This window comes from Emys orbicularis, chromosome 1 (genome assembly GCF_028017835.1).
Source record: "Emys orbicularis isolate rEmyOrb1 chromosome 1, rEmyOrb1.hap1, whole genome shotgun sequence".
In the NCBI taxonomy this organism is placed as follows: domain Eukaryota; kingdom Metazoa; phylum Chordata; order Testudines; family Emydidae; genus Emys; species Emys orbicularis.
The window spans coordinates 32,838,686-32,853,470 of NC_088683.1; the positions used below are offsets into that span (position 1 = coordinate 32,838,686).

General features: G+C 41.8%; 1 protein-coding gene across 1 annotated transcript in view; it reads left to right on the forward strand.

The window, feature by feature from the left end:
• KIF21A (kinesin family member 21A) overlaps nt 1-9,400 on the forward strand; it is a 113,364-nt gene extending 103,964 nt beyond the window's left edge. Inside the window, exons 35-37 of the mRNA XM_065423792.1 lie at nt 2,097-2,267; nt 5,201-5,400; nt 8,964-9,400. Coding sequence (XP_065279864.1) covers nt 2,097-2,267; nt 5,201-5,400; nt 8,964-9,057 — 465 coding nt within the window. The 3' untranslated portion in view covers nt 9,058-9,400. The remainder of the gene's footprint in view (nt 1-2,096; nt 2,268-5,200; nt 5,401-8,963) is intronic.
• The last annotated feature ends 5,385 nt before the right edge of the window (nt 9,401-14,785 follow it).

Sequence of the window (14,785 nt, forward strand, 5' to 3'; positions counted from 1 at the left end):
ATTAGTGACACTTCCATTTTCTACCTTCCTCTCCCAACATCCCAAAAAATGGCAGCCCAAATGGATAATCGTATATCATGTAATGCATATGAATATGTTTATTAATAATACCAATTTTATAGCACTTTCCATCTAACGATGGCCCCATCTCAAAAAGTATATAACAGAAACAGTCTGATGAAGGGCAACAGCAATTTTTAGACTCGGGGAAAGATTTCCATATAAAGAGAAATTAAAATATTAGGGCAGTATCAAAAGTGAGAAGATGAATAAGTAGTGACATAATAGATTTACACAAAATATTGAACTGTGTACAGAGGTTAAATCAGGAGCTCTCTTCCTGATGCACTGAATGATGAAGGGATCCTGAGGAGAAAATAGCATGTGGTCATATAATTAAATACTGTACATTATGCACACCCAGACAGTGGCAGAATTAAGGTTATGCAGGCAACCTTAATTCTAGTGTTTTCTAAATTTTGAGTGCCTGACTTTGCCACCCAAATAGCTTCCTTTTAATGTCATTGTATTTGTATTGTAATATGTTGTCAAATTAAGTTGGAAAAAGGAAAGCAGGTAAATCCCACTTAATTTAGTTGGAAAGATTTAGTCATACTCTTGAAGGGAGATCCTAAAATATGGGATGTAAACTTAATTTATTTCAGTGGTTTGATGTGTATTAAAATACTAAGAACAGAATATACCACTGAAGTGAATGTAATCTTTAGATAAAATTAGTCTTGCATGTCGTTCTGTGACAGATGCAACTGTTCCATGAATTTCTAATTGAATGCCATGCATAATGAAATTTAAAAAAAAACCAAACCTTTAATTCATTTAAGCTTTTTTTTTTTTTTTACATTGCCAAATAATCAGTTTTTCTTACTGTCAAGTTTATTTATTGTAAAGTGCTATTAAGGTAACTAAGTTGCATGACACAGAGGTTATTTGAATGGAGCTAATGGTCTGTTGTTTGAAGACCCTGTATTCTGGGACCCTGTTCTCAGAGAACTGGGAAGGAGAAAGGTATATGTGGCTCAGAGGAGACAGAACACTTATAGAAACAAAATTTTCTGGAAATTACCACCTCTTCCTACAAGTATCCACCTTTCAACTACAAGACAATGCTCCCACCCTTATGCTCCTCATGCTGCTGCATGCTCCTTCCCTGAGCAGTCAGAAATTACTAACAGGCTGTCTGTGAAGATACTAAGGCTGAGAGGAGAGATGTTCCTCTGCTACAGAGCAAATAAATATTGGGCATTGGTTATTGGTATTTGGACACATTTTTATAATACAATTAGAAGATTATCTATTGATCTCCTAGTGAGTTAGCACTTCTGAATAATTCCCACTTGCAGTGAATTCAGTGAAGCTCTGCTACATTAATTGAGTTGGGGCTCTGCCACATAATTTATGTGCTCCACAGTACCTTGGGTCTTGCCTATAAGGAATGAAACTCTTCAGCTCTTTCCCAAGTTTCCCCTTATAAATCATTCATGGTGGGTATGTCTACACTGCAGTGCAAGCCCAGATTCAAACTCAGGCTCAAGCCTAACCCCTCCTGTGTACACACAAAAGATGCCAACTGAGGGTTTGGCTCAAGGGTCACAGATCCCATGGGAGTGGCAGGGCTGAGCCTGAGTCAAGCTGGGACCCATGGTTCAAGCCCTATTGCTTTGCAGTTTGGAAGTCCACCAAAGGGATTCCTCAATCACACGGGCCGTCTTTCTTTGTCTTATGGACAGTCAAGTTTGATAGACAGACCCAAGTTTTCCACACTGCACCACAAACAAAGGGCTAGAGCAGCCACGTTTTGGAGGGCACTACGACTGGGTCCAACCTTCAAGGTAGATGTTGGAACCCCAACAATTCCTAACCTGGAATTACAAAATGAGCGTAGATGATCAAGCCCTAGGTTAACAAACTCAGGGTCTGCTAACTCGAGTTCTGCTAAACCTGAGCTTACATTACATTATCCCTGAATATATTCAAGATAGCTACATGGTAGAGGTGAAATGAGTTCTCTGATTTATTTTAATTGCCTGCCAAGAGCAGATAGCATGTCTGAATATTTATTGCTATTCTTGTTCTAGATGTTTGATGTAACTGAAGGGGCCCTTGGAACTGTTAGTCCAACACACAATTTTGAACCACCTCATTATGATGGGATTGAAGCACTTACTATCATTGGAGACACCCTTTTTAGTGGGTCCAGAGATAATGGAATAAAGAAATGGGATTTAGCTCAAAAAGACCTGCTTCAGGTAATGTAAAATCAGGTGGATGATCTGATAATTTTGCTGTAGTACTTTTGTGTGTATTTCATACTTTATAAATGAACAGTCGATTTGTGTTCAGCCTGTCACTACCTACTTTGCTGCTGCTGTTTTTAATTTGTTAGGTAGGTATATTGGGCAAATAGACTGAACCTGTAGAGCTGCTCTTTGAACTAGGAACACCATTGCTTTCCTCTGTTGTTGAAGTGGAATGTCAGAAGACTGATAGTGAAGTGGTTTGTACTCTGTTAGTATAGCACAGAACATGTACTTTGATTGGTTGGCTTCAAGAGCATTGTTATATGAAATCACATCCTCATGGAATATTCATCTTAACCTTCTTGTGCTCTGAATTGGTTTATTAACATCAGTATTGTGGGCAGTGTGGAGAATATTGAATTGAGAAGTAATTTGTGAACAAAATTTTTAGTGTTTCCTAAGGCCTGGTCTACACTGGGAGGGGGGGGGGGGGGTCGATCTAAGATACGCAACTTCAGCTACGAGAATAGCGTAGCTGAAGTTGACGTATCTTAGATCGACTTAGAATCACTTACTTCATGTCCTCACGGCGTGGGATCAACGGCCACCGCTCCCCCGTCGACTCCGCTTCCGCCTCTCGCCGTGGTGGAGTTCCGGAGTCAACAGCAGAGCGATCGTGGATCGATTTATCGTGTCTACACATACCCTAAGTAACAATTGTTACAAATCGGATTTCAGAGCATTTTCACTGTATAGCCTTGGTTTTACTTACAACTTCCAAAAACATTATTTTTGTCTGAAACGTTTTCTTACGTGGTCTCAACTGAAAAGTGCATACATATGTATATGTGTGTGTAAAATTATAGCTATAATGTTTCAAAACATCTCTTTAGCTACATGCGTCTAGAAAAATATGTTTCTCACTCTAAAAATAATTGTCATTTATTTTCAATAGGACTAGGTTAAAAACAATAGAACTTTGAAGTGTGGCTTAAATGATTTTCAGTCTGGAGTATCTCCACAATCAAACTAAAAAAACGTTGCTTGGACAATAGCTCTGAAAGTCATTGGAAAAATTAACCTCTGAGCATGCTCAGTGGGTACCTGCAAGGATTTGTAGCAGAGCCTAACAACATCTTGGTTTTGTTTTGTTTTTTTTCCTATGACATATTGCACATTGTTTTGACAGACCTTTATTTAAAACATTTTGAGCGAGGTTCTGTTCTGCAGCACATAACTGAGAGCCTCAGGGCTAAGGCAGCTTTAAGCCACCTTTTGCGACCTCCTGATTCTGGGCTGCTTCAGGGGCTGGAGAAGCCACTGACATTACTGGAGGCCTGTCTAAACTTCCCTGGGCTGCTGTATGGGCTGCAGCTCCACAAGACTCTGCCCCATGGCAGGGCTTGAGGGAGTCCTTGAGACAAGAGACAACATTATTTAGGCAAGTCAAAACTAAAGAAGATGTGAAAAGCAGCAAATCTGATCAAAATAAATGCTTATTTTACACTGTGCACAATTCATCTGTGGAACTGATTGCCATGAGATATCATTCATGCCAAGTGCTTAGCAGAGCTTAGGAATTCTTGAAAAAGTATTGGACGTCTATATACGTATTGAAAACATCCACAGTTACATCAATAAGGATTAAAATAAACAGAAGTTATTCCTTCAGGGCATAAGAGACCCACTAACTGATGAGGTTAAGAAGAAACTTCCTGTGTGGACAGGTTATTTTATAATTGTGTCTTGCGTGGTTTTTTGTGCCTTTCTCTAAAACTCCTGGTCAGATCTGGAATAGCAATTCCTATTTTACTGAATGCTAGGACTTCCAGTTCTGCGATCATTAGGGGAGGCTGGACACTTAATATCAGAGCTTACTTATGCTTTCAGGTGTTTTGGTGGAGTCAGGTTTTTTTTTTTTTTTTTTGCTCTACCTAATGTCTCAGCCACTTGGGAGCTCTGCAAATAAGTTTAGCAATAATTTTATAACCTGATGGCATATATTGTATTATATAACCTTTTCTGGCAATAAAAACACCCTGGTTTGTAATGCTGTATGTATTCTCATTGTGTACTACATGTTTTAGCTCTGCTCTTGACTGTTTTGGGCATGACTATTCCAGAGGGGGAGAAAAGTGGAGTCAGAAGCCAAAGCTAAAGTTGCTCTAAAATGTAATTGTGTTGGAAGTTACGGCCCAAGCCTGCTCCCATTGAAGTCAATGGGAGCAGGCTTGGGACATTAGTTCACTGCTCTTGGTCTCAAATGAATGTTATTGGCATCCTGTTTGGGTACTGTTTTGCTTTCTGAATCAGCAGTGTCTCTCCTCAATAAAGGAAGAATGTGTTTTTAATAAGTGTTCCTCAAATCTATTTATAATACATAGGAGGGAGAGGGGAAGAGCTTTAGATAGTTTCACAGTTCCTTAACTATTTCTATACAGCTGGTAAGCATCTTACCCATTTGCATCTTTAGGGGTCATTTTCTTTAGTCTGAAATTTTTCTACTGTTCTACAATTTGTTTTATATGCTTATCAGTAAAATGCAGAACCTGAACGTTGAAATATACAATTATTGTGTATCTACAACTAATTTCTCTTGAAATTCAACATGTACGGGCTGAGCAGGTAGATATCAGAGTCAGTACTATGCATAGTGGATTTTATTCCTGTTCTGCAATAACACTTAGCATTTCACACATTCAAAATTATATACAAATGCTAACTAATGTTGTTATATAAAGCCATTGTGGTAGAAAAGCTTTATCCCTGTTTTACAGAGAGAGAAAGTGAAGCAGAGAAGTTGTGACGTACCTATGTGACGTACCACATAGCTAGTCTGTTGCAGAGCTGGGAAACTGGGATTAGAACTCAGAACTTCCTGATGCCTAAACCTGTGCTCATTCCTGTGCCCACTCTGCCTTATAGCATCATTTGTTTTTCAGCAAGTTCCTAATGCACACAAGGACTGGGTGTGTGCTCTTGGACTGGTGCCTGGCTCCTCTGTTCTTCTCAGTGGCTGTAGAGGAGGTATTCTAAAGCTCTGGAATGTGGATACATTCACACCAGTAGGAGAGATGCGGGGACATGACAGTCCTATAAATGCTATCTGCACCAACTCCAGCCACATTTTTACAGCAGCAGAGTGAGTTTGTGTTCTAATGTTTTCCATACATGCTTCTTTCTCTTTCTTCACATGTAACTCAAATTCTGCACAAACAAATTAATTCAAAGCACTCACAAGTGTGCTAGTCACTACACCATAAAAGCAGAAAGACTAGGTCCATGCTCCAAATTGCTTACAGACTGTAATATGTTATGGAGATCTCGGGCCGTCCACTGCTAGAATATGGCATCAGAAGGTTCCTATAGGCCAGGAGACAATCCAAAATGTCATGCTTTTGTAATGTGAACACACCGTATATGTGCTAAGCAGAAACTCCGAATATGGCAACTTCTTACTGTCCTCCCTTCATGAATTAACATGAATACTCTAGTGAGTAATGCATTATTAGGTAGAAGTGAGAAATGTCAATGATTAGTGACAAAGGGTCAGATCATCCCATTGCACTCCCAGTATCTGAGAGCCTGAGATAGAAAGATAGGCATGTGGAAAAATCAAACATCCTGGAGACACTATAAACAAGAAATGTGTCTAATTCTAGAGAAAATGCAGGCGTCTGCATCAGAGCCTAGGCAGACAGTAACTAAGGTGAGCACAGGGCCTGCCAAGGCCAAAATGGTTATTTATTGAGGCACCCACCTTTAAGAAATACTGAGCTGCCACAGCTCATTGATTGGGAGCTGCCAGTGCTCTGCGTTTATCAAAATCAGGCCACGTATATTTAGGTGCCTAAATATGGGTGTCGGTGTCTCGTATGTATTTATGTTTGAAAATGTTGGTTATATACATTTTAAAATGTATATCATACATAAATCTGATGTCTGTGTGCTTAGATTTTAAATAATTAAAAATAAGACTATCCCAGGCTCTAGGTACCCTTATGCCTCATTAATAACGCAATAAAATCCTAGCAGTGTTAATAATTCCAACAGGCAGCCAGACACCTACAGAAATTCCTTTCTTCATCATTGTGGGAAGCCAAGCCTTAGCTTTGGCAAAAGCCCAGTCAAACAAATATCACATGTAGTATGCCCAAAAGGTCACCAAAGTTGGGCTATTTCAGGTCAAGGGAGGGCGAAAGTTCCAGAGTTTAGAGCCCTGCCAGCTGACCCCAGCCTTTTATAAAGACAGGAATATAAGAAATGTGTATATGCCTAAGATACAGTATGTGAGGTAAGTAAACAATTACCGTATATACTCCATCATAAGCCGGTTCATTTATAAGCGGACCCCTCCCCCCCCCCCCCCCCAAGATGGATAAGTAAAAATGGAAACTTTTTATGACCCATTCATAAGCCAACCCTATAATTCAGGGGTCGGCAAACTGGCTCCTGGGCCATCAGAATAAGCCGCTGCTGGGCCGAGATGGTTTGTTTACCTCGAGCGTCCACAGGCACGGAAGTAAACCTAAGTAAACAAAGTGTCCCGGCCCACCAGCGGCTTACCCTGATGGGCCGGGACAGCAACTGGTGGGGACATTTTTTTGGGGGGGAGAGAAGCTGGGGGTCAGGGGAGTAACCCCTGTGACCACCCCCCACATGACCCCACCCCTAGCCCGGGGCCCCCACACTCTCCCCATCCCATCCCTTCCCACCTTAGCTGGGGTGGGCCAAGGGAGGATGTCTCTGGCCTGGCTGGAGCTGCTCTGCCAGACCGGGCGGCGCGGCTGCAGCCTGCTCCGGCGGGCCAGACCGGGTGGCGCAGCCACAGCCTGCCAGCCCCGGAGCTGCAGCTGCCTCGGAGGCTGGGGGGAGAGCAGCGTAGCCGGAAACGGAGAGACTCTGGCCCCGCCTCTTCCCTTCTGGCTCTGCTGCCTCTCCTTGCTCCATCTCTTGGGGGGAGGGGCTGTGTCCCACCTCTCCCTCTCTAAACCCGTTCATAAGCCAACCCCCTTCTCTGATGCTTCCCCTTTTTTACTAAAAAAATTCGGCTTATGAACGAGTATATACGGTATTTAGTCAAGTAATAGGAGATAGCTAAAATCTGATAATTATTTACATCAGGTTCATATCTGTATTAATACATTTTCACAGACTATATGGCTACTAACATAATTCAGATCTTTTCATTTTTCTCAAAAGGTGATGTTATTGATATGTTTAACATGTATTGCACATGTTGAAAGGAAAAACATTTTAAAAACTCCTGAATAGCTTTACAAGAAGGCTCCTCCATAAGAATTATCGCATAGAGCTCCAGAATTAGGGCCCTTCCCTATCCTGGGTGACTGAGTACCTTTTTATTTTGACTGAAACTTCCTGCAGTAGGTTAGCTGGGATTTGGGCTTTTAAATGGGTGCTTTTGTCCTAGCCATGCAGGAAGAAAGATAAGATGCAATGTATATAGTTTAATTAGGCCACAGTGTTATTCACGTAGCATATCTAGGAATACCTGGCAATAAATCATGCAGTGCAAGTCACCATTTTTTCATTAATCGTTTCTACCTATTTGGGAGGGCTATTTGGGATAGCACATCCCTCAACCCGCGCCGCTTCCCGAACCGCGGCCAGTGGGAGCAGCGATCGGCCGAACCTGCGGACGCGGCAGGTAAACAAACAGTGCTTACCCTGGCGAGCCGCGTGCCAAAGGTTGCCGATTCCTGCCCTATACAAAATACTTGTGTTAAGGAAACATGTGTCTTCCAACAAACAAACAAACAAAAACCCCATCTGACCCTGATGCTGGCTTGAGGCCATGCTTACATCAAGATCAAGAAATGTCTAGGACAAAAATACCGTATATACTCGTTCATTAGCCCGTTCGTTTATAAGCTGACCCCCCCAAAATGGATAGGCAAAAATAGCAAAAACTGTATGACCCTTTCATAAGCTGACCCTATATTTCAGGGGTTGGAAAACTTTGGCTCCCGGCCCATCAGGGTAAGCCGCTGGCGGGTCGAGACGTTTTGTTTACTTGGAGCATCACTTCCCGCAGTTCCCATTGGCTGGGAACGGCGAACTGCGGCCACAGGGAACTGAGGGGCTCCCTGCCTGCAGACGCTCCAGGTAAACAAAACTACAATGTATTAGATCAGGGATTGGCAACCTTTGGCAGGCCGGGTCGGTTTGTTTACCTGCCGCGTCCGCAGGTTCGGCCAATCACGGCTCCCACTGGCCACGGTTCGCCGCTCCAGGCCAATGGGGGTGGCAGAAAGTGGCGGCCAGCACATCCCTCGGCCCGCGCCGCTTCCCGCCGCCCCCATTGGCCTGGAGCGGCGAACTGCAGCCGGTGGGAGCCGCAATCGGCCGAACCTGCGGACGTGGCAGGTAAAAAATTGGCCCGGCCTGCCAGGGTGCTTACCCTGGTGGGCCACGTGCCAAAGGTTGCCGATCCCTGTATTAGATATTCAATTCAATGATTCCATAGAGTTTAAAATCATCAAATTTTGCTGTAGACCTCTTTATAAGCCAACCCCCGCTCTTTGATGCGTCACTCTTTTACCAAAAATATTCGGCTTATGAACGAGTATATAGGTATATACTTAAAACCAACTTAAAATAAATTGACAAGCTAAACATTTCCAGAAACTTTTTTTTTTTCTTTTTTGCTCAGTTTTTCTGTTTGATATCACAAATGTTTTACAGTGATCGAACTGTGAGGATCTGGAAAGCTCGCAACCTGCTAGATGGACATATCTCTGATACTGGAGATGCAAATGAAGATATTGCCAGTAATTAAACGTGAATTGAAATGATGGGCACAAATGAATATTGTGATAAAATGCTGTGTATTCTTAGTGCACTTTGCAATGCATTTACTAGGTAAACACTGACAACTGGAAAATGCAGCTGATCCCAACTGGTAAATATGTGTTGTATTCTACTAGAATTGATATCCTCAGAACACTTGCCCTGTATACTGTATTTAAAAATAGCCTATTGGTAATATACTTGAGTCTCCCTGATATATCTAATGGCTGGATTTGTGTGCATATATAACACTTGTAATTTAAACAAATTGGAAAGTAATCTGCTCTAATAAAAGTCTCAAACCTATAACCTGAAATACAAAACAAAATACTCTATTGTACTTCACTCTCTGACATTCTGATGAGCTGATTTGTATCTTGGGATAATATGGGAATGATGCATACCGTACTAAGCCTTTAATTAAACTAGGTCTTGGTTTGAGATTGTAAAAGGCTACCTATATTGATGTTATAAAAGTAGACTGAATAAAATATCTGAGAAAGTTGTTAGTGTGACAGATATTTTTAATATGACTGTTTCTGGCTAACAATGAATGCCATATGATTTGTGTTAATGTTAGCGTATACTCTTTTTTTGACCAAAGTTGTGTAGCTGTGTATACTCTGTGCTCAGGACTAGAACTAAATTGCTGTTAAATTGTTATGTTTTATTAGTGCTTTGCCTATATTCTGTAATGAACAGTATTCTTAATGTCATAATAGACGTATATCTTAATCTATTTTTCTTATGAACTTGTTTTTAATCATCTCACATTTTCTTTTTTAACAGCAATTTGTCATTCATTTTTATCTAATTTTCTATGCTGCTAAAAATATTTCAGATACGCTATGTTTTGCAAACTTGGCAGTGACTATGAGAACTGTACCACCGGCATTGGAAAAAGCTATGTAAATAGATGGATTGTAAAAAGAGAATATCTTATCTTGTGCCTATGTGGATTTTAAAATGCTGCAGTGTGTGAATATTGAAAGAGGATGTATAGTTTACCCAGCTGCTCCAAATATTAATTTGTAAATTCTGCAGGTTTTAAAAGTTTCTGTAGATTCAAAAACAGTTTGAATTTTTTTTATTTTATTTTTTTTTTGCAGAAAATATCAGCCTGTAAATTGTAGCTTATGTAGGTGATGCTTAAATAAACATGTGACTGTGAATTATTTCTCTGTGCATTTTTCACCATTCTGTCTGTAAAGAATGCATTATTAGAGTATGCTTCCTGAGGCCAAAAATGTTATATGAAATATGCAGTTTTAATGCAATAGAACGATCTGATGAGTAAAATATTCCATAGATTCTACTTCTGTACTGCTTCATTGTTCTAATTGCCCTTTATTATTTACTATGTGTGTTAAAATAACACCTAGAAACCCCATCAAGGATTAGGGCCACATTTTGCTAGGTACAGTACAGACTTGTAACAAAGCAGACATTCCCCACCACAGAGAGCTCACAATCTAAATTCCAGACACTACACAACAGGACAACAAAACAGACAAAAGCCTTGAAAATTTCTATTAATTTGTTACATGAATTTCCCATCACATTAAATCAATTTGAAAAGTAGATGAAAATTCATAAATCTTCTCACTTAATAATCTTAATTTATTCTAGTTGAGATTTGCAAAGTAATAGCATTGTTTGAGTTAACAGTTGTGTTCAGGTTAGGAAGCATCATTTACACTGGGAGTTTAAGCGCTCATTCTGACTACCAAAAAGGTACATGCTCGAAAGATTTTAGGACCATATCACACCTTCCCATGGTAAAACCCTTAGGTGGCAGCTATGTGTGTGAATGAGTGTGCCCTCTAGTGTCTGGTCCACAGAGAGCAGAAGGCATCTGGTACTACTACCATCAGCTGCAGGAGTTCATCTGTAGCTTAAATTGTACTAGAGACCTGTGGTTTTGGAGCTTGAAAGTTCAGGGTTCTAATCCCACTACCCGGTTAGGGGTATGGACAGGAGCGGCGCCAGGGTTTTTGCCACCATAGGTGGCAGCGCTCCTGCTCTGAGCATTCGGCGGCCGGGGTCCTTCCGCTCCACGTCTTCGGGGCACTTCGGCGGCGGGTCCTGGAGCGAGTGAAGGACCCGCTGCTGAATTTCCACCGAAGACCTGGAGCGGAAGGACCCCCCGCCACCGAATTTCCGCCGAGGGCGGCAAAATGCCGCCCCCGGCGACCGCCTAGGGTCGCCTAGTGGAAGCGCCGGCCCTGGGTATGGATTGGTGGATGTGAGATTTGTATAGTTACCGTGTAATCTGCAGAACACATTCATTACTAGACGGCCCAGGTGACTACCATAGGTCACCCTCATGCTGTCTGACTAATGTTTCCCATCAGTGGGACAGTTGGTGAGGAGATCCTGGGAGCAGAGCCATGAAACCCCACAGGTCCTGCCTGATTTCTGATGTCTTCCATCTGGCAGACTACAGGAAAGCATCCAGCTCTTCAATTTTAATTTTAGTTTACTTTTAGTTTTTAGTAACCAACTTGTTTTACATTCTGTATCTTTATCCAGTAGAAAAACTTTACCTGACATGCGTAGAAGATCATGTGTTTTGGTTAATCTCATGCCAGATACTAATGTTTGGAAAATGTTTGCAGTGTCTCAAATTACAGATATGCTGATGTAACTGTCATAGTGTTGCCCATTATAAAAGGCTGACATACTGTGTGAACTACTTCTACCTGTCTGACCATGAAACGAATCAAGAGTCTTCATTTTTTTGCTGTTCTGCTTGCAGGTCAGTACAGATGATATTTCTATTTTGCAATAAGCAGCTTTCAGAAGCTGAATGTAGTGTCTCTAAATACAAAGTAGCTACATGGAGAAGAGATCAGGCATTTTGTGTATGGAAGAGAACGGTAGAGGGAGAAAACAAAATGGGAGTAGATTTGGAAACCATCGCAGGCAAGGGAAGGCTGCAATGGGGATAAAGAGGGACTAGGATGTCTGTCCAGTGCTACAATTAGATCCTGATCCACCAAGGCATATGTCTAATTCTGTGCACGTGAATAGTCACACTGAAGTCAATGGGACGTGCTAAAAGTTAAGGATGTACTTAAGTGCTTTCCTCATTTGAAACCTAAGAAAGGGAAGGCAGCCCCAAGATAAGATTGCCCAGCTCCCACTTCTGAGGCTGGGAGCTGCACCCACTTATACTAGAGATTGATTGATTCAGTGTAGAGCCTAAGTAAGGGAGAAAGTTGGAGGGGACATCATAGGAGCCTCTGCACACCAGGACTAGCTACGCCATGTAATGTACCTTTTAAACATGCAAATGATCCCAGCATGTAAGCTATCAGTATTATTACATTGGAGAAAATGTGGTTGCACTCATCCTCCTCAGGGATACCTAGTAGTGCAGCATTTGCTAATCTAGTTTCTCAAAAAACTGGAATCAGAAAGAGAAAACATGTAGGAGAAGTTTTCATATTTATATTTCAAGGTACTTATTTTCAACATCCGTTTCCATGGAAATTACCTTGAAAAAGCCACCAGTGGGCAGCAAAAGCTCTTACTAATTTCAACTGCTGATTTCCAATTCCAGCTTCTACTAATGTTTACACAGAAACAGGCCATCAAGCCAGCAAAAATGAGCTAAGGGTTTTAAAACAGGGAGGCATAAAAGAAAGAAGGGACTCTCTTTATTTTTGTTTTTCAAGTTGCTCCGACCTCATTTGCACCAAAACAGTTAGAAATGTGTCTGGGAATCAGCAGCTGCATGAGAGAACCTACTTGTGCCTTTCGGCACCCGAGACTTACAAGGGCTGGTTTTCAGAATCAGCTATGGACTCAGTGCTTCAAACTGGCAAGAGAAATTATTTTTTTTTAAATGTTCTGACATCTACAGAATCAGAAATTTTGCCAGGGAGCCAGTTGTCCTTTCAAAATGCCCATTTTATAAAGAATTTCAGTGTACAAATAAGTTAGTATAGCTCTAGTCTGAAAAAACACCATGTAAACTGACAGATTTGCTAGTTCTGTGTATTAAATCATGTCTGCTGACTTTAGGGATTAAAAACAAGCCTATTTTTGCATTTTAGCTGAACTAACATAGCTAAGATTAAATGAGCTGGGTTCATACCACCTTGTGCATAGAATCATAGAAGTGTAGGACAGGAAGGAACCTCAATAGGTCATCTAGTCCTGTCCTCTGCACTCAAGGCAGGACTATGTAATAACTAGACCATTCCTGACAGGTGTTTGGAGGTTTTTAAGAACAGGTTAGATAATGATGGAGATTCCACAACCCCCCTAAGCAATTTGTTCTGGTACTTAACTAGCCTGGCAGGAAGTTTTTCCTAATGTTTAACCTAAACTGCCCTTGCTGCAGCCTCCATTGCTTCTTGTCCTATCCTCAGAAGTTAGAGAATAATTTTTCACCCTCCTCCTTGTAACAACCTTTTATGTATTTGAAGACTGTTACAATGTCCCCCTTCAATCTTCTCTGCTCCAGATTAAACAAACCCAATTTTTTTCAGTCTTTCTTATAATCATGTTTTCTAGACCTTTAATCATTTTTGTCACTCTCCTCTGGACTTTTTCCAGTTTGTCCACATCTTTCATCAACAGTGTTACTGTGTTGCATTCAGATACACCTGTGCAAAGCAACAGACCGCAAAGGGGTTGCACATTTGTCAGTGGGGGCCAGAATTTGTAACTCATGTGGCTGAATAGGGTGTAAGTGAAGACCTAAGTTTGGGCTGTGGAACATTTAGTGATGCACATGGATGGAAAGAGTCTCGCTTGACTCTGACCAACAGGTGAGTTTTGCAGGGCTGGCAGTTAAGTTAGGATCCAGAAAGTTGTTTCCTTTCCCCTAGACTCCCCCATCTCTCTTCCTGAAAATACGAGAGGCAGTTCAGACTTGTCCCTCAGGCCTAGCCACATCCTTTCTGCCTTTGTGCCAGATTTATCTCCAGCAGTGGAAACGGCAGTATGTCACCAATCCTGCCTTGTCCCCTGCAGTCCTAGTTTTTAAAGCTGACTTGGGGGCCCCTAACAAGCAGATCTTCCCTCCACCCCACCCCCTGTTCTCTCCCTTCAGGAAATTACTTTAGGGGTTTTACTCCCCCCAAACAGGGCCGCCTGTCAAGCTCATTCCCTCACATTTCTCCCTTCCTGCTCATATTCTGGATGAAGCAAATCAGAGGTAGAGTTGCTCCTTCCTCAAGGAGCCATAGCAGAGAGTTTTACCATGATTGCTTTCAGCCCATAGACTCTGAGCTGCCAGTGTTGGGGGCTCAGAGTCTGGGCAGCTCGTTGAAGTCTTTGCATCCTCCCCACCAGCCAAGACTCCTCAACAGACATCTTCACAAAGGCAGGTCAGTCCTCTTCATCTCTTGGTAATCTGCAAACAGGACCTTCATCCTTGAGAAAGGACTTTTTGGGTAGTAATTTCTAAACTCCCCTGAATCCCACAGGCCAACCCATTTGTAAAGGGGAAAGCCCCAGAGTTCCATCCCAGTTCTTACGGGGGTGTTTGAGTCTGTGCATAAGAAGTCTGGCATTCTTTCTAATTCTCCTTCCCAAGGGGAATATTTGAGTGCTCTTACAAATGTTTTTACTTTCCAAATATATATCAGCTGAAAAGGTGTGTGTGTGTGGGGGGGGGGGGGGGGTGTAATCAATCCCACCCTGGGCAACACAGGGTTAATGAGCTACTATGGGCTCAGGTGACCCCATCATGCTACACCTTT